Source organism: Eurytemora carolleeae, unplaced genomic scaffold (assembly GCF_000591075.1).
Source record: "Eurytemora carolleeae unplaced genomic scaffold, Eaff_2.0 scaffold180, whole genome shotgun sequence".
NCBI lineage: Eukaryota > Metazoa > Arthropoda > Copepoda > Calanoida > Temoridae > Eurytemora > Eurytemora carolleeae.
This window is the reverse complement of record NW_019396212.1, coordinates 199,999-224,390: the sequence shown is the minus strand read 5'-3', so window position 1 is coordinate 224,390 and position 24,392 is coordinate 199,999. Positions and strand designations below refer to the sequence as shown.

The 24,392-nt window shown below is 32.0% G+C and overlaps 2 protein-coding genes across 2 annotated transcripts in view; both read left to right on the top strand.

The window, feature by feature from the left end:
- LOC111698282 (uncharacterized) overlaps positions 1-2,286 on the top strand; it is a gene marked incomplete in the record, with an annotated part of 5,124 nt that extends 2,838 nt beyond the window's left edge. The window contains 4 exon segments of the mRNA XM_023468569.1: positions 962-981; positions 1,502-1,574; positions 1,850-1,907; positions 2,170-2,286. Coding sequence (XP_023324337.1) covers positions 962-981; positions 1,502-1,574; positions 1,850-1,907; positions 2,170-2,263 — 245 coding nt within the window.
- On the top strand, positions 346-24,030 carry LOC111698295 (sodium-independent sulfate anion transporter). Its single transcript, XM_023468589.1, has 23 exons — positions 346-481; positions 2,357-2,460; positions 3,517-3,596; positions 5,317-5,384; positions 6,364-6,447; positions 6,923-6,977; positions 7,081-8,209; positions 13,434-13,559; positions 14,449-14,592; positions 15,799-15,897; positions 16,485-16,529; positions 16,775-16,894; positions 17,402-17,466; positions 17,552-17,707; positions 18,179-18,296; positions 19,765-19,835; positions 20,117-20,192; positions 20,499-20,624; positions 20,985-21,158; positions 21,640-21,757; positions 22,328-22,414; positions 22,641-23,064; positions 23,802-24,030. Exons 8-22 carry the CDS (start codon positions 13,451-13,453, stop codon positions 22,879-22,881), a joined length of 1,749 nt encoding a protein of 582 aa, XP_023324357.1. The 5' UTR covers positions 346-481; positions 2,357-2,460; positions 3,517-3,596; positions 5,317-5,384; positions 6,364-6,447; positions 6,923-6,977; positions 7,081-8,209; positions 13,434-13,450; the 3' UTR covers positions 22,882-23,064; positions 23,802-24,030.
- Positions 24,031-24,392: the final 362 nt, after the last annotated feature.

Genomic DNA, 24,392 nt, shown 5'->3' with positions numbered 1-24,392 from the left:
TACCCCCCCCCCCCACACACACTCACCCTCGTACACACGATCTTAAAGATGGTGCGAGGGTAAGTTTTCTTTTTGAAACTTCTTACCATAAAATTTATTTCCCTGTAAAGCACAATTCGTCTTCAAATCAGCTCCTAAGAGGTGAGTTACGCTCGCATTCCTAGTTAGCGGGACTATTTATTCTGAAGAGGGGGAATATTTTTAAAGAAATTCTTAATTTATTTGATAATTCATTTTGACAGATGCAAATACCAAGTTGCCTGTTTGACACTAGAATACAGCTAATTAGAAAACCTAGAAGAATATTAATATTTCAAATCTCAAAAAATGAACAATTTAGTCTAAAATTATTTCGAATGAATTAAGGGTTCAGAAGTGGAGGCAGGGGTCAATATCTCAAGACGACATTTTGAGGCTTCACGATAAAACTCCAAAACTCGAGAATCCGATTTCAGATCAAACCGGGAATCCTGTCTCGATGGTAAGAAAAATTGAATTTTAATTTGACTTGTACTTTGTATATTCATTTCAAGTATGAGGAATGGAATATTGGACAATAGCTTGATTTTATTTGATTTGATTTTTGAAGAAGATTAATAACTGATGGCAAAATATTTAGAAAATTTAGAAATATTTAATTTTGAATTGAATGGAAAATAAAAATTTAAAAAACTCAAAACAGAAAAATGAGCAAAATATTGTAAAATGAAGATTTAACCTTAAATGTTTGAGAAAAACAACTTTTAAAGAAGTTTAAAATTGAAACAAAAATTGATATAAAAATCAAAATCAGAAAAACTATTTTTCATTTATTGGCTCAATTTTTTTTTATTGACAAATTTCGGCTCAAGACCTCTATTCGTATAATGTAATTTCATAACTTATTCAAGAATCTTGATATCCCTCAACCACCGGTGGGGCTTTTTAGGGGGTCAGGAGGGGGGGGGGTGCCTTCTTTTAATTAACATGGAGTGGAAACAGGTACTGTTGGATTCACATTCTAGGGTACTCTAGCGTATTCCGTTTACACGGCGCTTTTATGTATTTCAGTGAGAGATTTAAGAGATATTAACAAATATTTATGTATTGCTATTTTGATTGCATTCCCATTTAGTTCCCATTTGCATTTTTAACATTACCATTCCATTAAGTTTATCTCATAGTAGGAGGAGTTCAGAGAAGGCTTAAGTATTTTTATTTACCGATATTATTAACTTCAATTATTGATTTAGAGGTTCGATATTATTCATTTCCATTTTTCTTGGAAAAACATACATATTTGTTTATTCTTGATGTTTTGATCGTTTTACGAGAACTTCGAAATTTGAAAAAATAAAGATTTTTTTATTTATTTGTCTCACTTACGTCTTATTGATTGATTGATGATTTATGTTTTATTGATTGATAAGATGATTTAGGTCATATCTTTAATGACTTATTAATTGATTGGTAACTCATGTATTATTGATTGATTGATGTATTGGTTAAACATATTTTGTAGATATCTGAGTCAGGGCCACCTCATGCCAAAATTTACGGATTTGAATTTATTTGCGGGGAGTTTATTACACAGGGTAAGCCAAATTCAAATTCTAATTTATTCCATTACTATTTCTGGGACTTGGTGTTAATTCCTTTTTACTCTTGGACTTGTTGATCTATAATACTTGGCGTTTAACGCCGAGCTTAAGGGGATAAATCAATATTTTTTTTTTTTTTTTGGGGGGTAAAGTTCTGAGGATGGTATTAACGCTGACAGTTGCAGTGCCAATTTTCATGTTTCCACTAAAACTTAGGACGTTAGTGTGATCATTGAACTCCTACTCTTTTATCTGATATTTCTTGTAAGGATTTGGACGGACGAAAAAAGAGGCGAAGGTTAAAGCTTCCGATGATATGGTACCAAGGTGAATTTATTTTGAGTTTATCTGATCAATATCTGATAATGTTTCTGATATCTGATCAATAATCAAGTTTGTCGTTGTATGATTAAAATTTGAAACAGAAGTTGAAATTTATACAAAATAGTTAGAAACAAATTTTATAAAAAAAAAAAAAGTTTAATTGGTTTGGTTTTTTTTTTCAGAGGCTGTAAGAAGAAGAAAATTACTAAGTAGCTGTTTACAATTTGGTTATTATTTATTCTAAACCCGTTCTTTTCAATTTTAGATTAATGAAATTGCCCCGAGTTCCTCACAACGTGATGCAACGGTTCATGGGACGCGGTAATCGGCGTGGAATGCACGGCCGAGGTGGCAGGTAATTCCGATTGAGAAATAATGTATTGCTTTGCTCTATTCAGTGTAATACATTTGTTGTNAATACCACGTGGAAAAACATATTTTCTTATTTTCAGCTGTATGAACATTGTAAGAAACGAAAGTGGTCTGAACCTTTATTTGAATGCGTGTCAGAGGAGATTTGTGGAGAACGGAGAACAGAGCAAGGATTTATGCTCAGGTTTCAGAAAAGAAAACTTTTAATTTTCTCATGTCTTATAGCTTAACTCCATAACCTTGCCTTAAGCTCTGTCTTCTCAGGTTTCAGAGCAGAGAACTTTTAAATAAATACCTTAGCTCGTTAACCGTTTTTCTGAACCTTACCTAAAGCTCTGTCTTTTTTCAAATTTCAGTCTTCTCGGGTTTCAGAGAAGACAAATTTTAATTGAATATCTTAACTCCTTAACCCTTACCCTATGCTTTTTGATTTTTTTTCCTCTAATTTCTGTTTTCTCAGAGCTGGGAACTTTTGAATGGTGGATATCGGGATTAAAGCTTGATCCACTCTTTTTCTTAATCTCCAGATTAAATCATGCTTGCTCTCTTGTTATTAATCTCCAAAATAATTAACCGATCGGGATTAAGGATATCCCATTCTAAAGTTTTCAGCTCAGGTTTCAGAGCAAACGACGTTTATGAATAGTTTATCTCCTAAACCTTACCTAAACTTTATGCATTTTTTCAAATTTCTTTCTTCATAGGTAAAAGAGCAGAGAACTTTTTATTGTAACGCTTAACTCCTTAACCTTACCTGAACGTGAACATTTATTATGAATTTTTTCTAATTTCGTTTTCTCAGGGTTCAGAGCAGAAAACTTTTTATACAAAAATATAATAGCTTAACTCTTGAACATTACCTGAACCTTATTTTTTTTCTAGTTTCAGGTTTTAGAGAAAAGAACTTTTAAATGAGTAGCTTAACTCCTTAAATTTACCTGAACCCTTTGAACTTTTTAAGATTTCTTTCTTCTCAGGGTTTATAGTAGAAAACTTTTAACATTTTTAGGTTAACTTCTTACTCTTTCCTACAGCTTTCCATTTTTTCAAATTTCATTCTTCTCAGGTTTTAGAGCAGAGGCCTTTTAAATAAATAAATCAACTCCGTAACCCTACCTTTACTTTTTTCTCATCCCCGCCCCCCCCCCCCCACCTCACGTGAAATAAGAAAATCCTTATATAAAAATGAATTTAAATTTATGTTAGATAAAAGATTGGAATGAGTATATATTCTATGTAGGAAGACGAACTTCACTCTGCAGTGCATCGTGAAGGTTGGGAACGGGAAGGGCGAGGTCATAGACGAGAAAATTTTCTTCGGTTAGCTCTTTTTATCGTTCAATAAGATAATAATATTTTTTTAAATACACTTTGAAATTTTTTTTTTTATCTTATTATTAAATCATTATTAACCTTCTTTTACTACTGAGATAACGTCTAGTATTTTGTATTTGAATTATTTGAATTATTTGAATTATTTGGATTATTTGAACTATTTGGATTATTTGGATTATTTGAACTATTTGGATTATTTGGATTATTTGGATTATTTGAACTATTTGGATTATTTGAATTATTTGGATTATTTAAACTATTTGGATTATTTCAATTATTTGGATTATTTGGATTATTTAGATTATTTAAACTATTTGGATTATTTGAATTATTTGGATTATTTGGATTATTTGGATTATTTGAACTATTTGGATTATTTAAACTATTTTGATTATTTTGAAGAAACCCTCCATTTAAAGATGGCCAATGGCCATGCCCGATTTACAACGGTACTTTTAAAACCAGGTTTGTAAAAAAAAACCGGGTTTAAAAAAACAGCCCAGTGGGTTTTATTGTTTTGTTTTTTTCTGGGCTTTTTTGGGTTTTTCCAGTTGAAAGTATATAAAACCTTCTTAAATTCATACTAATTCATAACAATAAGACTATTTAAGCGATAGGTGAACTTCATAGATATGAAAAATAATAATATTGTTGTAATGATAGGCTATTATAATCATTTATGAATACTCTTCAAATACAATAATATCAACTTCCTTCTTCAGAGGGGGCCCTCATAGGAGGAATACTGCATTTTTTTTATATTATAGTTCTATAAACTGCAGACTACTTATATTTTCTCACTTGGATACATATTTCTGATTGGGGGTGGGGCTACTCAGATTAATGGGTAGATATGTATATTGTATATGCTCAAGAAGAAAGACCACTGTTAAATACCGGAAAACTTCAGCTCAGTCATGCATAAAAATGAAAAATGAATTTTATATCCTTGTTCTATCGCAACAAATTTTGAAACTTCTGAAGTTCTTCTGTGTATCTTCTTGGGTTTAATATATTTAATACTCGTTATAAAGAAAAACAAGCACTGCAGATGATAGATCGCTATAAAAGTTTTCTGCTATTGGATTTGTCTGGTCCAAAACCCGAAACAGTCTTGAAGTCCAGAGTGACAAGGTTGACTACTTTGATTAATTCAATTGTTGTTTTAATAACTTATTATTCGTACTATATTCAATATTCATGTTGTTAAGATCAATGATTTAAGTCTTAGGAAATGAATCAATGTGTTGGTTATAGTGCTGTAAACTCCCTAAAAAAAGAGTTCATCATTATAAAAGGGAAGACATGGCAATACTTAGAAAAATTCGAAAACACATATAAAACCCAAAAAAGTCCACTTACAGGTGGTTTTTTAAAGTGGGTTTTAATGGGGTTTTTTCGGGCTGGGTTTAACTTTTTTATGTCAACCCTACTTCAAATTAAATCTTTATCTAATCAATAATGTGGAAGAAAACCTTGTTTTTTTTAGCTTGAAAAGGGAAAATTGTCACAATTTCCTTCATTGTTACTTGCAAGAAATCTGCAAGTCTCTCTTGTATAGAAACCCTAAAAGAAAAAAAGGCATTTTTTAAAGAATAATTATGGACCTTTTAAGTTATTCTTTATTGGACAAAGAGTTTGTGGGTACCGGTGTGAATCGGACATAGTAATCTATAAATGGGGGATAACATTTTGCCTGATTAAGGTACTGCACTAACCAAGAAGCAAGCTAAAACACAGGCGGCCACGGCTGCTTGGGCAGATATTTCACAGGTCGGTTAATTAGTGTAAAATTAACAAATACATTTTTTAATACAGTGAAACCCTTAATAACGTATACATCGGAAGAATTTATCAAATGTCGTCTTGATAATTTTTCAATGAGTTTTATACTATATTACGTAAATTTCAGTAGTTGCGAAAATAAATAAATAACCATGAATATGCGGGAACAGTTTTAAAGAGTTACATATAATCATTTGATTAAAAAACTAAATATCTGCAACATTCCATTTTCAGAAAGTAAAGAATACGACATTTGATGAATTCTTTCGATGTATTCGTTATTAAGGGTTTCACTGTATCTTCATATATATAATACCTTTAAAGAATTAGGGGGGTATGATTTTTAATGCTCTGGAGAAAGATTTGTTTTTTCATCCTAACCCATAATCAAGTTTTTCCCCTAAAAAAATAATTTATTTCCCCCAATTCGGTGTTTTAAACCTTCTAGAAAAATGTTGCTTCCCGCTGAAAATCTCGGAGGAAAAAATGTGTTCAAAGAAGGGGAGGATGGGACGGGAAAGGAAAAAATGTATGTTCTAAGAAGGGGACAATGGGGCGGGAAAGGAAAAAATGTATTAAGAGGAGGATGGGGCGGGAAAGGAAAAAATGTATTTTTAAAGAATAGGATGGGGCGGGATACGATTTTTAACGAAAATATACACCCCTACTAAAAATATGGTTAAAATATGTTTTCAGTTGTATTTATTTTTTTCTAAAATATAATAGAATTAATATTAATCTTCTATTTTCAGTCTTCTTAGCTTTTTTGTGAAACAAATCTTTTTAACTACTTTTTTGAAAAAATACTTCCGATTTTTTTGTCTAACCCCCCCCCCTTCCCCCGCCCTCCACAAAAAGGCTCGACTTATTTGAACTTGGAAACTACAAAATCCTTGTTCAGTAAAAAAAAACCGTAAAGAATGTACGTAATTAAAATTCTCTTTAATATGTATTCTTCGTTTTCTAGGGATTGAATAAATCAACCTCATCTGCTCCTGCTCCTACCCTTCCACCAGGAGCCAACCCAATCAAAGAACCTGGAAGTATATAGGTCGGGGCTCATTCAAACCCAATATTAAAGTCAATTTCAAACTTATTTCCTTCTTGTTCCGCGGGTCCCGTATTGAATGAGTTTTCTTAAATTACAAATTTAAAAATAATATATTCTTTGAGATAAACCGCAAGTGGAGATTTAGATTCGTTGAAGTGATTTAAAGTTTTCATCTTTTTAATTGGATTAAACACAAGTGGGTTGAATTTATATATAATATATATATACTATGCTTGTCTGGGTGTTTGTTAATCGGTCCATTTGTATCCAATAAACGACAAAACGGCTGAACCGATTGGGCCAAAATTGGGCCAAAATTTTGTGTTGGACCTTCCCAGAGAAGAGTTATGGAACATCAGATGATCAAAATTGGAAGAAAAAGATTATTTGAAAATAGTTGGATTTTTTTTTTAAAAATGCGTCAATTCAAAAAGAAAATTACTTTCAGAGCAACAGTTAAAATCTATATTTACAGGAAAGGGGGCGCGAAGCTCCATAAAAGCCTAGTATTATAGATCTGCGAGAGCAAGGTTAGTGCGAGAATTAGAACCAATTTTAATCAAATACGTTCATTTAATAGCTAGCTGCCAACCCTGATAATAGCCAAGACAATAATTGTAGTTATTTTTTCAGAAATCTGGAACAAATCTGATCGAGTCTTAAACATCGTTGAAACTACTTTTTTTACAATCAGGATTTTGAAATTTATTTAGTTATCTAGTCGTCTCATTCGTCATAGTCGGTATATATGGTTTGTCTTTGCTTCGACTCTCCAAAGAAACAAAGTAGAAACCCTTGATTTAAAGCCAAATACAATCCTTAAACGCAGCTAAATTGTTTTATGAATTTCTCTTGCCAATCTTACAGAATTCAGCTATAAGAAAAAAATCTTGTCTTGCATTTCTATAAATTCAGTTGATGTCAATTAAAGTCAGTGTGCACATTTTGTACAGTCAGTCAAATATTTGAATTGTACAATCCTCCAGAACTGCACATAATAAATTCAGTCAATTCCTGTAACTAAATTTGCAGTTTATAGTGTTATTCTGAATGTTAAATATTTTGTAGAAAACCACCCATGTGAATTGTAAAAAAAACTTATTTAAGAAAATTACTCAAAATTGTGATAAACAATGTTTTTTTTAATCTGTTTTTGTTTTTTTGTCAGATAATATGTGCCCCCTCCCTTTCACTTCTAATCGCAGTCATTGCCCCATTAACCCGCCTCCCTTCACTTTCCTTCCACTCCCATCCCCCCCCCCCCCCCATCCAAATCACATGTATCCCTTTCTGGCACTGAGTAGCACCCCTTTCATTAGTAATGCTGCTTCACTAATAAATCTGACTTTTATGTTGTTTTTTCTTCGTCGAAAAACATGGTTTTTGTGAGCTGTTATTTTTATTTTGCACCATCTTCTAGACATTGTTTAAATTGGAATAAAATAGAAGTTTTTCTCATCAATTTATTAAATTCATTTTTTAAATCACCTTTGAACACATTTTCAATTCTGCGGTTTATTAACGAACTGCAAATTGTAAATTCCCTTCTGGTATTTGTGTGATTTATTAAAAAATCAGGCTTTAATATTGGACGAGTTTAGTTTTTTTTCTACGATTTAAGAAGATATCATGTGTATAGTAATATGTAATTATGTCTTTGGTATTTTTTGTTAATTTTTATTTAGGAATATAATCTGCGATTTTTAGATAAAATGGTTGAATCTCTGAATGTTTAAGGGTTAACGTAACTTAATCTGAAAAGGTAAGTCCAGAAGAAAAGATTGATGGACCAATTAATAAGTGTCTGTCGGATTCTATCGTCTATAATCTCTGTATATACTTTGCTTATATGTCTGTTTGTTTGTTTGTGTCCATCAAACGGTCGTACGGATCGATCCCAATTTTTTATGGCAACTCGCATGACCCATGGAAGGCACCGTCAATGAAAAATTTTGCCAAGAAAAAAAGTTGACTATCATACTTTAGAAAAAATCCGTCAATTGAAAAAAAAATCGCCAAAATAAAGGCCACTAACAGCTAAAAAGAAATAGGGTGCAAAGCCCTCTCAAGCTTAATTAATTAAACTCGTATGAGAAATTAAAAACTAATTTTTTAGGAGAAAATATAAACCTTTAAGAATAGAATATAAAATAGAAAAGTCTTAACTTTTATACAACATGCACAGAATGGAAATATTAGTTCGACTTTGAATGCGGAAAAATTAACCATCATTGCAACATGTCAAGGTCAAAAGATTGATTTTCAATTTTCTGGGAATTTACAACTTCCTAAACCATAACATTATATTACCTTTGACAACAATTTATGACTTCATTAGGAAAACTAAAAGAGTTCTAAACTAAATTAAAAAAATAAGGGGAGAAGGGAAATTTGCTTGAGCTCATTAACACTATGGTGCTTATTACTTGATCTATAATTTGTGTGAATACACAAAAATTCAAAATACATGTTAGTTATTCCAAAATACATAGATACTCAAAATACATGTTAGATATTCCAAAATACACAAAAATTCAAAATAATGATCGTATTTCGTATCTTTTAGAACTTGAACTTGAACACCTTAAAAGGCATTCAAATAATGTGAACTGAAACATCGTTAATTTTTAGGATTATGAAGATGTGAATCTGATTTTCTTTTTAATAAACCTTTCCTAATATTTATGGGAATTATTATCCTGATCTTAATCTTGTGAATTATGAACCTAAACAGCTGACCTTGTGAATTATGAACCTAATCCTGATCTTCTGAATTATTAGACAAATTTTTGTGAATTATGAACTTAATTAGGATCTTGTGAATTATGAACTTAATTTTGATTTTGTGAATTATAAACTTATTTCTGATCTTGGGAATTATGAACCCAAATTAGTGAATCATGAACATTGCGAATCTTGTGAATTACAAATAGATTGCAAAGAAATTGAGTCTTCACCACAAATTAAATTTTCTAATATTTCTAACTTATATTATTCTATCTAGCAAAATTCATAGTTTTAAATATCCAGGGTCTACGACATTGGGTCGCAAAAAATATAGTGATTATAAAATCAGAGTTTGTGGCAAAGACTCAATTCCTTTTCTAATGACAAAGGAACATTACACTGGTCTCATATTGTGCCTAGTATAGGGTTTCCAGCTAAAAAAACGATGCGAAAAAATGCGAAAATTTCCGTTCGTAGTTTGTAAACTTTTCGCGAAAATGATTTAAGTGAAAAAATCCACCAACGATGCGAAATTTTGCTAACGCAATTCTTGCGAAAAAAATCCGCGAAACACAAGTGTTGTAACTGCAACAATTAAGAATTTCTCTTCCAGAACTTTAATAAATATTTGATTAAAAAAAATTTTATTAAGAGAATTTTTTCCTCGAAATTTTCGCTTTATTTGCGTAACAGATTAAAGCGAAATTTCGCGGGAAAAGCGAATAACTTTGCATTTTTCGCGAGCGAACGAAATGCGAAAAAATGCAAATATTTCGGCGGAAATTTATATATAAATATTTCCCACTAAACTTTATCTCCTTTATTTATGTGTTTAAGCTTAAAATTCTATTACATTTTTTATTTCTATTTTCACCCTTTTCATTTTTTAAGTCGCTACAGTTCTGTTTTCTGTCAAAAAATATAGAATATGATTATCATACTTAAACTTTTTTTATTAAGATTCCAGAACAAGCTTTTCCTTTTAGTTTTTTATGTAAGGTGCTCTTCAAAATTCGGGAAAAAGGATTGGGAATTATTTTAGAAAATAATAAAAGAAATTAGTCTCGATCATTAAATAATGCTTTTCATCAGTGGACTGGATTTTATTTAACTGAAACAATAAAAATCAAGAAATAAAATCTTTGAATCTTCACTTGATCTATTCTCTTCATTTTTAATCAATACTAGCCTTAGAGGGCGCTTCGCGCCCATCTTCTAAATTAATTGTGAACATGTTCTCTTTGTGTACATCGTAAAACAAAACAAAAATAATTCGCGGATTTTCACAAAAAATTTCGTGGATTTTCAAAATTTTCAAAAATTTAATGATGATCGAACTTTGATGGAGACAAATATTTGTAATTTTGATCATTCATAAACCTTCCCTGTGGTCACGTGATGTCCCACAAAAAATTTGGGCCCGATCGATTCAGCCGTTTTGACGTTTATTGGATACAAACAAACAGACACCATAACAGACAGACAAGCCAAAGGAATTGAGTTTTTGCCACAAACTCTGATTTTATAATCACTATATCTTTGGAACCAAATGTTGCAGACCTTAGATATTTCAAACTATGAATTTTGTTAGATCAAATAATCTGAGTTTGAAATATCAAAGGTTTACAACATCGGGTTTTAAAGATATTGGTGTTTAAATATTTGATTTTGTTCCAAAGACTCAATTCCTTTATATATAGATATAGATAAAAAATATCAACTAAGGGTTTTTCATTTTCCCAGGATGGCTAATATATAGCAATAAATTAGTATTGTTTTTAGTCTGTAAAGTTTTTTCCTTCATTTGTGTATTTGACTTAATTAATCACAATTTTTTTCTTATTTTTTAACCTTTTTTGTATTTCCTTTTTCACTCATTTTAATTTTTTTTGATTTCTCTCTTTTTGTCTACTTTCCTGCTTCAGTATATTTTTCTTCGTCGATATTTGCCATTATTCTTCAACTTATTTGTCATCTTCTTTTTTTTCTCATTTTCATCTTTTTTATTTTACTTCTCAAATGATTTTCATCTTATTTAAGTTTCCAATCAATAGCTGTAAAACTGGTTTTACATTTAAGGTTCACCCCGCACCCCTCAAATAGCCTAGAATAACCTGTAAACACCCCCCTTCCTCCCCTCCGTGCATTCTTTTTCTCCAGGAATAATAGTTTTTTAACCTTAAATATAGTAGTGTATGATACAAATCTCTATCTGTGTGCCCTGTCTGTTTATCTCTCTATCTATCTATTTCCCAACATTTCCCTAGTATATATTTTAACCTTGATTTCCCGCAGATTGAATAGTTCTCGAGAGTCCGTACATAATGAACTCGGTTCCTATATTTCTTCCAGTAGTTGAGCAACCATGCGGCGATGAACATTATACAGTGATACCCATAAAATTTTGGAATATGAAGACGACCTTAGACTCGAGTTACGATTGTAGATGGTCTAATAATTGTGCAGTGTTATACAGACTCATTTCACTTAACAAGTTAATGTTTTAAGCTTCTGCTTTTTGCAATATAACAATCTCGTTTTTTATGTTTAAAAGTCGTTTTTAAACTTTTGTAGTTTTTACATAACAACTTCATAGCGTGCATTGGTATCTTTATAGTAAAGAAATTTCAAAATACAAATGGTCTTTTTCAATAAAAAAGTTTCCTTAAAAAAATGTAGATGAATGAAATTCAATTTTCAAAAATTTTCTTTTAAGCCAACCCTAACCAATTTATTGTATTTGTAAAGGTAAAAATGAAGGGGGGGGGGGACTAAGAAATGGGTTTAATGAAAATCAATTTTTATCACCACCTTTGTTCGATTTGCAGTGAGAATTCTTGCAGATTTGCACTTATTATATTTCATGGATTTTCTTGCAATTCGTAATCAATTTTTATGAAAATTTAGAGTAGAATAGTTACGCGGTTTTTTTCTATATACCGAAAAATATTTTTGCATTTTATTCACCGATAATTTTCATACAAAAGCTATAAACCATACAAAATTTGTTAAAGTCTTCTGTAAAACAACCCTCGAATACAGGTTTATTTTACTCACCTTTTGCTATCCTATCTCCACTTTTAAGTGTTGCTCAACCTTTCAGCATTTTCTCTTCGGTAAATAGATAAACAGACAAACAAACACACACGCAAAGTATATATAGATATATTATAACACACATATTACATATAGATATACTGTGAAAATTACTAGTTTTATATATATGTATTGATATCATGATATGACATGTAATATTGTGGTTAGAAAAATTGCTGTATTTACAGTGTTTAAGACAGTTTTCTAGTTGATCAAGAAGAGGCAATTATTAATTATTAATAATTATTTAAAATTCGGTGATGTTAATGGACCAAACCTCTGTAGAGTAAAAATATTAGATGTTAGTTCCACATTTATTGAAAATATATTTTGGTCTCCGGGTTGACCCTCGTCAGTTCTAACGATATAATAACCATCAAAACGATAAAAAAAATGTTAAAAACCAAAAAAAGTTAATTTGAAAAAAAAAATGGGCTGTCAAATGGACAAAAGGGAAACGAACTCAGATCATGAGATAGAAAAAAGATGATTTGCAAATCTTCACTTATTTAAAAATGTTTTAAGACAATTATTATTCCTTGAGATTATTACTCTCGAAGATTAAAAACAAACTGTTTAGATGTATGTGTATAAAGTGGTGGGGGTCGATCTAATTAACGAACTTTTACGTAAATCGGGGGGAGGGGGGCGGCTTGTTTAAGGAGGGGTATCTAAACTTTCTGAGAATTGTAAATAAACAATACTCTTTTTTTAAATGCTGAATTACAGTTTACAATTAAATAAAAACTTTTTTCCTGTTCATTCCTCTGAGTTCAGTCATAAATATATTTAGATTCTCGTACTTCAAGTAAACTTCTCCCAAATCTTCTCTAGTACGCTAACGTTTAGATGGTTCGTTAATAATAATGTATGTATAGGTTATGAATGAATTCATTGATAAAAACTTTCTTTAAATACTCTTTTATGAAATTTAGCTCTACATTAACTCTTATTTGTTATACAATGCCTCTACTTAAAGGGGAGAAATAAAACATCTACAAATTTAAACCTAATTTTTTTAACTAGTTGCAAAAAATATTTAATTTAAAAATTTATGATTTTCGAGAACCGATTTTTTTAAAGAAACAGTCGCTGTGACATGTGTTTGATGGATTTGAACTAACTTTTCTGGTCTTTAATTAGTTAAATCTTCAATTTTTCAGGTGAATGGTAAAGAAAAATGGCCGATACAGCTGAATCAGGAAACAAAATGGCGTCTGAGGGAACAAAGAAAGACGATCCAGATCTGGAGAGTACTATGGAACCTCTAGTGCTCTGTAAAGAAAATGGTAATTTAAAATTTTTTTTTGTGATTAAATTCCATATTTACTAAAGGTGTGTTTATCATATTAAAAATGATATGTTTAGGGATCTTTTAAAATGAAACAAAAAAAAACTTTGAGAATTGAGTTAAAAATTTAAAATCTGTTCTGTTCTGTAAATACAGGGTTATCCAATTAAAAATTGAACAATCATAGAAGGCTGTAAAATACGTTCAGGATTCCTATCAGCTGTTAAGAAATTGAGTCTTTGACACAAACCATAATTTTGCAATCCTTATATCTTTGCAACCCAATGTCGTGGACCTTAGATATTTCAAACTTTGTTTTCTCTTAGATAAAGTAATCTAAGTTTGAAATATCAAAAATTTAAACCAGCAGTTTGCAAAGATATGTGGATTTAAAAATTTGAGTTTCTGGCAAAAGCTCAGTCCCTTTGTTTATTTTTTTGCCAAATCATTTAGTATATTATTTTAAGACCATATATATATATATATATATATACTCAATGAAGAATACCAGATTCAACGTTGAGATTTAATGAGTATTTGGTTGTAATTAAAGTCTCATCATTTTTTGGTTAACCCTGTATAGCTGCCTTGTTAGTAGCAAAACCAACTATGGATATATTATTGATTGGACTGAGAAATACGCAAATTATGCTACAACAAAGATAGAGGGGGGTGGGGAGATTTTCAATTGTTTAAATGTGTGATAAATTAGTTATTTCGCTTCAGCACTTTTTACCCCAAAAGGAATTGGATCTTTGCCACAAATTAAATTTTCTAATCTTTTAAACTTTGCAACCTGATGGTGAATACCTCTCATATTACAAACTAAGATTACTATGTTTTACAGAATTCATAGTTTTAAATATCTGATATTTTGTTTTGATGAGAAGGTGGTGTACATGTAGAGGAGAATGCGTTGACCAAGGTGTGCCGGTTATTGAAGAGCAAGGAATTCTGGAAGGCTAGGTTCCCCTGTTCATACTGGATTCCAGAATACAGATTCTCTACGTTTATAGGAGACACAATAGCAGGTAGATAAGTAGGTTCCCCTGCTCATACTGGATTCCAGAATACAGATTCTCTACGTTTATAGGAGACACAAAAGCAGGTAGATAAATAGGTTCCCCTGCTCATACTGGATTCCAGAATACAGATTCTCTAGGTTTATAGGAGACACAAAAGCAGGTAGATATGTAGGTTCCCCTGCTCATACTGGATTCCAGAATACAGATTCTCAACGTTTACAGGAGACAGCAAGAAGACTTAATTTGAACTTGAAATCGTCATATTTTAAATGCTTTTGGTCGTCTTTGCAGTCTCATTTTTTGTGGGTAACCCTGTATATATATTTTTTTTCTGGCCCCTTTTCTTGAAAAACTAGTTAATACATTGTTTGTCTTGTTAAATAGTTTGATTTTTTAGGAAGGACAGGAAATAAAATCTTTAATCCCCCCCCCCCCAATCCTATTTTAGATTATTCAATTTATGTTTAAAATGTGTTTTACGATGAATTTGATTTCTGTAAATATTTATTTAACTTTAAAAGTAAAAACGTATTTTGTGCAATGTGTTTATTTTTTGTTTACATTATGCATGTTTTTCATTTAATTTATATAATATGATTAATAATCTTTTGTAAGTAATTTTGCATCTTATAAAAATATTTAAATATATCTGATTTGAGCAGAAAATGGTAAAACGGTAAAATTTACCAGGAAATCAGTAATATTTATTAGATTTTATATATTATTTAAAAAAAAAATTCGACTGAATACAAAAACAAAGGAGATTAGGGGACTTCCCAAACTTGCATAAGAAATATGCAGTATGCACTGCAGACCTCAAAATTATGTAATATTTTTAATCCGGCCACCATCAAACACCATCAAAATAGAGACTTCTTAACTGCTAATAAAAAAATTTAAATCATAGTCTGTAAGGAAAGGACGATATTTAAACAGTGAACTGGGAAAAATCATTAAATGTCAAAGGAATTGAGTCTTTGCCACAAACTCCGATTTTTAATTCTTTTATCTTTGTAACCTAATGTTGTAGACCTTTGATATTTCAAACTATAATTTCTGTTGGATCAAATAATCTAAATTTGAAATATTAAAGGATCAACCCATCAGGTTACAAAGATACAGGGATAAGAAAATTTAAGTTTGTAGCAAAAACTCAACTCCTTAACGTCTTTATTAATTCTTCATTTGCTTGTTTTCATTTTTATATTTTAGGAACTACTACAGCGTTAACAGTAATACCTCAGGGAATTGGATACGCGCCTTTGGCTGGATTACCGCTTCAGTATGGACTATATGCCAGTATTCTACCAGGAACAGATCTACTAGTTTAAATGAATCTAATGATGTTGCCGATAAAGGGAATAATGACAATAATACTGAGAATGTTCATAATGAAAATGAGAATTTTCAAACTGATGATAATGAAAGTAATCTTGATAATGAGATAGATTATGGTGATCATGGCAATAATAATGATAATAATGAGAATGATAATTATGATAATTATGATAAATATGATGAAAATGCGTTTAATGATAATGGTGACAGTGTCATTAATAATTAAAATTATTAGGGCGCTGACAATCCGGCCTACAATATTGATTCGATTTTTTAATGATTAACTTTTGGCAAAGGAATCGAGTCTTTTCCACAAGCTCTGATTATGTAAGCACTATATCTTTGCAACCAAATTTCGTAGACCTAAGTTATTTCAAAATCAAACTACAAAATCTGTTAGATCAAATATGCTAAGTTTGGAATTTCAAAGCTTTACACCAGATCTGGTCGTTAAGATATAGTTATTAGTAAATTTGAGTTTGTAGCAAAGACTAAATTCATTTTAAACATTTATGACATTTCTATTTTTATATCATAAACTTAATTTGATCTGTGTGAAGGATTTATTTATGCTGTTTTTGGCACAACAAAAGAATTGTCCGTAGGTAAGTTAGTTATTTAAGCAATATTAAATCAGTAAGTTAGTGTCCATCTCATATTCCTTGCTTTAAGACCCAAGCCATATCCCACTAAATAAACATCTTTACATTCTTCTTCAAAAGGATGTTTATTTGAATGGAGGACTTTGTCAGGAGAAGGACAGAAACTCCATGCTAAAAACAGAATCAATCCCTGTTATTTCCTTATATTCACAATTTTGGTTCTGAAAAAATATATTTCATTCTTCTAGGGCCTACTGCTGTGAATGCCATTATGTCTTTCAACTACGCCGGATCTGATGCCGGGAAGGCCGCCACCCTCGCCCTCTTTACCGGGATTATTGAGTTCATCATGGGATTCTTAAACCTAGGTAACACCAAACTCTTGGAAACAGTATTGATGTTTAAAGCAATTCCAAGTAACCTTTTCATCAAAGATTGTCCTGAAGGATTTATAATAAATAGTTTCCCTTTTAGTAGGCTAAAATGGTGAAGGACTGAAGGACTGCTGTTTAAAGAAAATGAACAACTCTTGCCATTTTTTCTTGCAGATATCGAAACTTTTTGTGAGGAGTATCCTCAATCTTGAACACTTGATATTGATATACAATGTGGACACTTTTGGATCCATACTTGATCCTTTCATGTTAGTTATCCCTGCAGTACATGACACCACTGGATAACATGAAGGGATTAAATCAATCCGGAAGTCTGCATACGATGGAGATCAATGCTTGATCCTGAAATTCATAACACAAAAGTTCTGATTTTATATCAGTCCTAAATTACAAGATATTGTCAGAATCCTCAAATTTTAAAATCCATGTTTTGATAAATCTGTTTTGAAAAAAGTTCAATTAAAGTTTTGAATTATTTAGGATTTCTTTTACATTTCGTCTCTGATCCGGTCATTACAGCTTTCTCATCAGCTGTCGCAATTCAGGTAAAAATAAAAAACGCCATTTTTATTTGTAGCCCCCCCCTCCCCTCCCGTTAAGGCGAATACCTTCGTAACTATATTTGTGCAGGTGATCACCTCCCAGATCAAGGGACTGTTCGGGATAAAGTATCCGGCTAGAGGCTTTCTCAATGTCTGGATCGGACTCTTCCAGAATATCAAGAAGACAAGTTTGCCAGATCTTGGTTCTGGAGTGGTCTCTATACTGATACTTTTCATGATAAGGGTAGGTATATATATTAACTACCTGAAGTGCGCGGCGTTCGCGGCGTTGACCGTGGAATTTTAAAACATCAACCGTCGGAAAAATGTTTGAAAACAAAATCGAATTTTTAAAAAAATTTAATTTAGATGAAAAAAATTTCGATTTTTACTAGCCTCTGTCACTCCAGTGTAACCATGGGTTTTCTAAAAAAAAATGTCATCCAATTTTGTCCAGCCGTTTTGTAAGCTATAGCTAACAAATAATTATATATAATATGAGCCAAGAGCGTTATTATATAGATATATCAGGACTTGTATTTGCTATATATTTTTTGCTATATTTTTTTTACTATATATTTGCCACATGATAGTGTAATCCTTTGATATTTTAAACTTGGATTATTTGATCTTAAAAACGACATCGGGTTGCAGAGATACAGGGATTTGTGTTTGTGGCAAACGCTCAGTTCTTTTAATTTTTTTTCTATTTTAGAAACTGAAAGAATGTAAAGTGTGTGAAGGTCCGGACCCTAATGCTATGAGAGCAAAAGTTATCAAAAAAATAAAATGGTTTTTATCAATTTCCGCCAACTGCATCATTATCATTATTGGTAATTATAATAACCACCTCAATAAATAAGAAATTAGAAAGATGAAATGTGATAAAAATGATAATAGTGGCCCATAATATTTTTTTATTAGCTCACTAATGGTTTAGCTAGCCTATGCTAGTTCAACTACTTCTCGCTATTCATTATTTCTCACCTCTAAACAGGGGCGTATTGGGGGGGGGGGGGACCCCAGGCCTCCCCCAATATAAAGACTCCCATATATTTCATATATTCGATTTCTAACAATTGACAATTTGTCCATTTTAAGTTATCAGTCATTAGTCGATCATTAGTAAAGAATTTAAATTAAACAGTTTTTTAGGGGATGGTACAACGACCGCTAGAGAGGTGAACAAAAAAATTTCGCCGCGCCAAAAGTTTATCCTTCTAGAATAAACCTCCAATACGACAGCTATAAGCATCCTAGAATAAACCTCCAATACGGCAGCTATATGCATCCTAGAATAAACCTCCAATACGGAAGCTATATGCATCCTTCTAGAATAAACCTCCAATAGGGCAGCTATATGCACCCTTCTAGAATAAACCTCCAATACGGCAGCTATATGCACCCTTCTAGAATAAACCTCCAATACGGCAGCTATATGCATCCTTCTAGAAAAAACCTCCAATACGGCAGCTATATGCATCCTAGAATAAACCTCCAATACGGCAGCTATATGCACCCTTCTAGAATAAACCTCCAATACGGCAGCTATATGTATCCTAGAATAAACCTCCAATACGGCAGCTATATGCATCCTAGAATAAACCTCCAATACGGCAGCTATATGCACCCTTCTAGAATAAACCTCCAATACGGCAGCTATATGTACTAGAATAAACCTCCAATACGGCAGCTATATGCATCCTAGAATAAACCTCCAATACGGCAGCTATATGCATCCTTCTAGAATAAACCTCCAATAGGGCAGCTATATGCACCCTTCTAGAATAAACCTTCAATACGGCAGCTATATACACCCTTCTAGAATAAACCTCCAATACGGCAGCTATATGCATCATTCTAGAATAAACCTCAAATACGGCAGCTATATGCATCCTTCTAGAATAAACCTCCAATACGGCAGCTATATGCATCCTAGAATAAACCTCCAATACGGCAGCTATATGCATCCTTCTAGAATAAACCTCAAATACGGCAGCTATATGCATCCTTCTAGAATAAACCTCCAATAGGGCAGCTATATGCACCCTTCTAGAATAAACCTTCAATACGGCAGCTATATACACCCTTCTAGAATAAACCTCCAATACGGCANCCCCCCCCCCCCCTGTAAAATCGGCCCATTTAGTCAACGGTTACAGTTTTTAAGTCACAATAAAGGAAGACTTTTTAGTTTTTTGTGTTCACTTAGACAAATTTAAAGAAGAAAAACTATTTTAATTGTCCTTATTTTTTGCGAGCTAAGGATATATTGGCATTGTAATTCTTGCCTTAAACAATAATGGGTTGGTGTAGAAGAAACCAGCATCAAGGAAATCCTTGATTCAAGAGACCCAATCCAAATACTGCAGGTACGGGGTGTCCCAAGAAACAACTGATGATTTTGGATCGTCTTCTTTCCACTTTAAAAAGTTATTATTGACAAATTCTTATCTTAAGATTTGAAAAATGTGGGCTGCCAATTTCATACCTTCACAATTTACTTAGGTGTGCAATGAACATTAAACTGAAACTGAAATTTTTTTAAGATCACGAAATTAAAACTTCTGATCAAATTTATGAATTTATCAAGATCCTGTGTACTTACCAATACCACTTTTTGAAACTCTTGAACCATTCCTTTTAATTTAAGGATCTTGGCACTGGTCTAGTGATGCTTCCTTTGGTCAGCCTTCTTCAGCACTTGGCGATAGCTAAACATTATGCAGGTAAAACAAGATTTTTATTATTTTGTAGATTAAAAAGTTAAGTTAAGTATTAAAGTACTCAAGTAAAAAAGATGGGTGAAAGAAATGATAAAATACTTGTTTAGTTTTCACACAATTTAGAAATAACCAATTTTATATTTTAGCATAAAATCTTCATTTCCTATTCCTTTAAGTTCGATTTTTGTTGTTATATTTGATACATGGATACGTTACGGCGACGAGCCCGATTTCATCAAAAGCTGTGTTCTCCTTTAACAATAATAATAATAATAATAATAATAATATTTGCAACTATCTCTGTTTAAGGTTCTAAGAAGATGAAAGCATCCCAGGAAATGTCAGCGCTAGGTCTGATTCAGATTGCTGGATCATTTGTGGGTTCCATGTGTGTCACAGCATCATTCGGCAGATCAGCTGTTAATGCTTCCTCAGGTAGTGCAACAAATGATACGAAAAAGCCCACTTTTAGTTTGGGACTAGCATCTACTTTACTGGATAAATGATAAATCTAAAATAAAACATTATAATCATGAACAAATATTTAATGTTTGAATTTGATTTAGGTTAAAGGCTGAAAATGCTTTGGAAAAAAGTGTTCATAGAGCCACGTTAACAAAATCAATGAATGGAAAATATGAATAAAATGAATCTTAGCAACCCAGTATCGTAGACCTTAGATATTTCTTCCTAACTTTGTTAGATCAAATAATTTGAGTTCGAAATATCAAAGGTTGCAAAGATATAGGGATAAGAAAATTTTAGTTTGTGGCAAAGACTAAACGCTTTGTTTAGGGGTGAAGACACCTTTTGGAGGAGTTATCACAGGGTTAATAATTATCCTGGCCTGTGCTGTTCTGAGCACCTACCTCAAGTACATCCCGACCTCAATCCTCTCAGCAGTCATCATCTTCTCGATGTTCTCAACGATTGATGTCAATCTTCTGATCACCCTTATCAAGACAAAGAGTAAGTAATCCTGCGAGTTGAGGAATATATAAATCATCGATGAATAGCAATATATACAACTTTAGTAATTCTTAGTAATTTTTAGTAAGATAATTTTTTCTGCGTCTCCTATTACATATTATGAAGGATCAAATTATAAATAATAATTATTTAAAAATAGTAAAAACGCAGATTAGAAGCTAAATTAAAATATGTACAGAAAAAAATATTTAAAAGTGAGGTGGGGAAAATAAAAGGTCTGAGATCTAGAAAAAAATATTTAAAAGTGAGGTGGGGAAAATAAAAGGTCTGAGATCTAGAAAAAATATTTAAAAGTGAGGTGGGGAAAATAAAAGGTCTGAGATCTAGAAAAAATATTTAAAAGTGAGGTGGGGAAAATAAAAGGTCTGAGATCTAAAAAATATTTAAAAGTGAGGTGGGGAAAATAAAAGGTCTGAGATCTAGAAAAACTCTCAGATAAATGAAACTATGATATTTGTAGGTATTGACCTTCTCCCATGTCTGGTAACATTTCTTCTTGGTTTGTTCTACTCAGTAGAGAGCGGTCTCATCATTGGAACCTTGATTCACTCCCTTCTAGTTGTTTATCTTTCAACCAGGTTAGTAAACTCCCAGGGAACAGAAATGTGCGTGCTCCCTCGCTAAAATCTTTCCAGGTTTTGCCAATTACGTCAATCAAGCTAAAACTAGAAACAAGAGCTTTGTAGTTCTGAAATCTACATGTCTACAGAAGGCTACAACAAAAAATATGATAAGAGTTAATAAGAAAAGACCAAATGCCAAGGCGTTGCCAAACTTGAAAGTTGACCCAGTTTTGATAATGGTGCACAATTTGTTACCCCTTTAATCAACAGACCTTGATATAATACATTTTTATTAGTTTATTTCTGAACAAAATTAACCACTTTTCACCATAAATAATTTTTCCTTATTATTTTTCTAGTTATATGCTAATCTCTGTTTTAACACATTGAAGTGTGTTAGAGAACATTTACATTTCGTTAATTAAACAATTTATTTTAATGGACTGGTATCTTTGTGTGAAGGATAAGTTTACTATGGTGTTCCAGGTTGAAGGTTTGTGTGAAGGATGAGGATAAGTTTACTATTGTGTTCCAGGTTGAAGGTTTGTGTGAAGGATGAAGGATAAGTTTACTATTGTGTTCCAGGTTGAAGGTTTGTGTGAAGGATGAGGATAAGTTCACTATTATCCAACCTGACAGAGAACTCTTCTATCCATCAGTAGACTCACTAAGGTACTTTTGCAAACGAAAATCAGTTATTACAATTGCCAACCAACACTCTCAGGCTTGGGATTTCCAAAATGTCTACATCAAAATCATGTCTGTCTAAATATGTCTAAATCCACAAATATTTAAATTGCAAAGAAGAATTAAGATTCAGAATATATTTCCGGTTTGATTGAGACACCTTTTTATTTCCTATCGACCCGCTTAAATTGTAAATATGGATAATGTTTAGATCTACCCTGAACGAAGCTGCTAAGCGTAAAATGCCAATATTAGTGGATTTAAGCCGGTCAACATACCTGGACTACAGTTCATCCACGACCCTGATTGCGTCTATTAAGTCCATTGAGAAGTCAGGGACTAAGGTTCTCCTGGTCCTAGCAGAGGACCAGGCCCAGGCTCTAGGGGGACCCTTGACCGGACTCAATTTCTACTATTCTGTGGAGGACGCTACTCTAGAGATTATTGCGTAATTTTTACCATTGGTTTTGGTGTTTTTATGCAGAGAAACCTGTAAATGTGAGCATAGTGTTGATTAAGACTCCAAGTGCCATATTGACTGTCAATACAGTGGTCAGAAATAGCATATATATGTATATATAATTCGGTTACTAAAATGGGGATAAAATTCAATTTCAGTTCCTGCTAATCCATTGGTATACACACACTACACCTACTACACCTTGTTGTAGACATTTCAATACCGCATACTGTATTGAACAGTCTACAAGTTTCTATTGATATATGTGCTGACCACAATATTGCATAAAGAAACTGCAAACACTTTTCTTAAACACTAATTTTCCCATACTTATATCTTTGCAACCTGATGGCATAAACCTTTAATATCGTAAAAATAAAAATTCTGCAACATTTATAAGTCGAAAGTTTGAATTATCGAAGGTTCACAGTCACATCAATAGGATGCAGAGATATAGAGATTAGAAAATTAGGATAGAGATAAGTTCCTCTCCTTTGTTTGTTCCTTTGTTTACATGAAATCTCAGGCAACACACGTTTTAAGAACAATCTCAATCAAATTTTATTTTAAAATGCAGTAATTTTCTTAGATTATATTTCAATAATTCATATTTTCCGAATCGGGATTATCCCGCATCTATATATAAATTTGGCTTGTCTGTCTGTCTGTTTTGATCCAATAAACGTCAAAACGGCTGGACCGATCGGGCCCAAATTTTTTGTGGGACATCTAGGGACCCCAGGGAAGGTTTATGAATGATCAAAATTACAAATATTTGTCTCCATCAAAGTTCGATCATCATTAAATTTTTGATAATTTTGAAAATCCGCGAAATTTTTTGTGAAAATCTGCGAAGTATTTTTGTTTTGTTTTACGATGTGCACAAAGAGAATATGTTCACAATTAATTTAGAAGATGGGCGCGAAGCGCCCTCTAAGGCTGGTAATATAAAATTGCAGAAAATTACCCGAGGAAAATCATTCACTAAACTAAACATTTAGAATACATGGTTACCCACATAAGGTAAGACTTTAAATGACGACCTTAAACTCTTCATATGACACTCTGAAGGCGAGGCTAGAATATTTCAATGGAATATTTAATGATTTTTAAAAGAAATAAACAAGTTTACAGCTGTAGGGCTTCATGAATAATTGAGCATGAGAATGAAGAGTGAAAAAATTTCGCCTGTATAGTCTCATTCTGTGATGGTAACCCTGTACATAAATCTCAACAATCTCAACAATGATCAATTTATTGGTGACGTTAGTAAAAATACTTTTTTATAATGTTATTACATATTCGCTCTATTATTGCATCGATAACTTTATACCCGAACCATTGTATCATGATTCATGACCACTAGAAGTAATGAAATATGTATTGTAATTGTAATGTGTTATCTGTTTTTTTGTTATAAATAATCCATGGCCATAATAACAAAAGTACAAGAATTAACGTAAATAAATGTTTAATTGTTAAAGAATTTTTCAATTTCTCTCT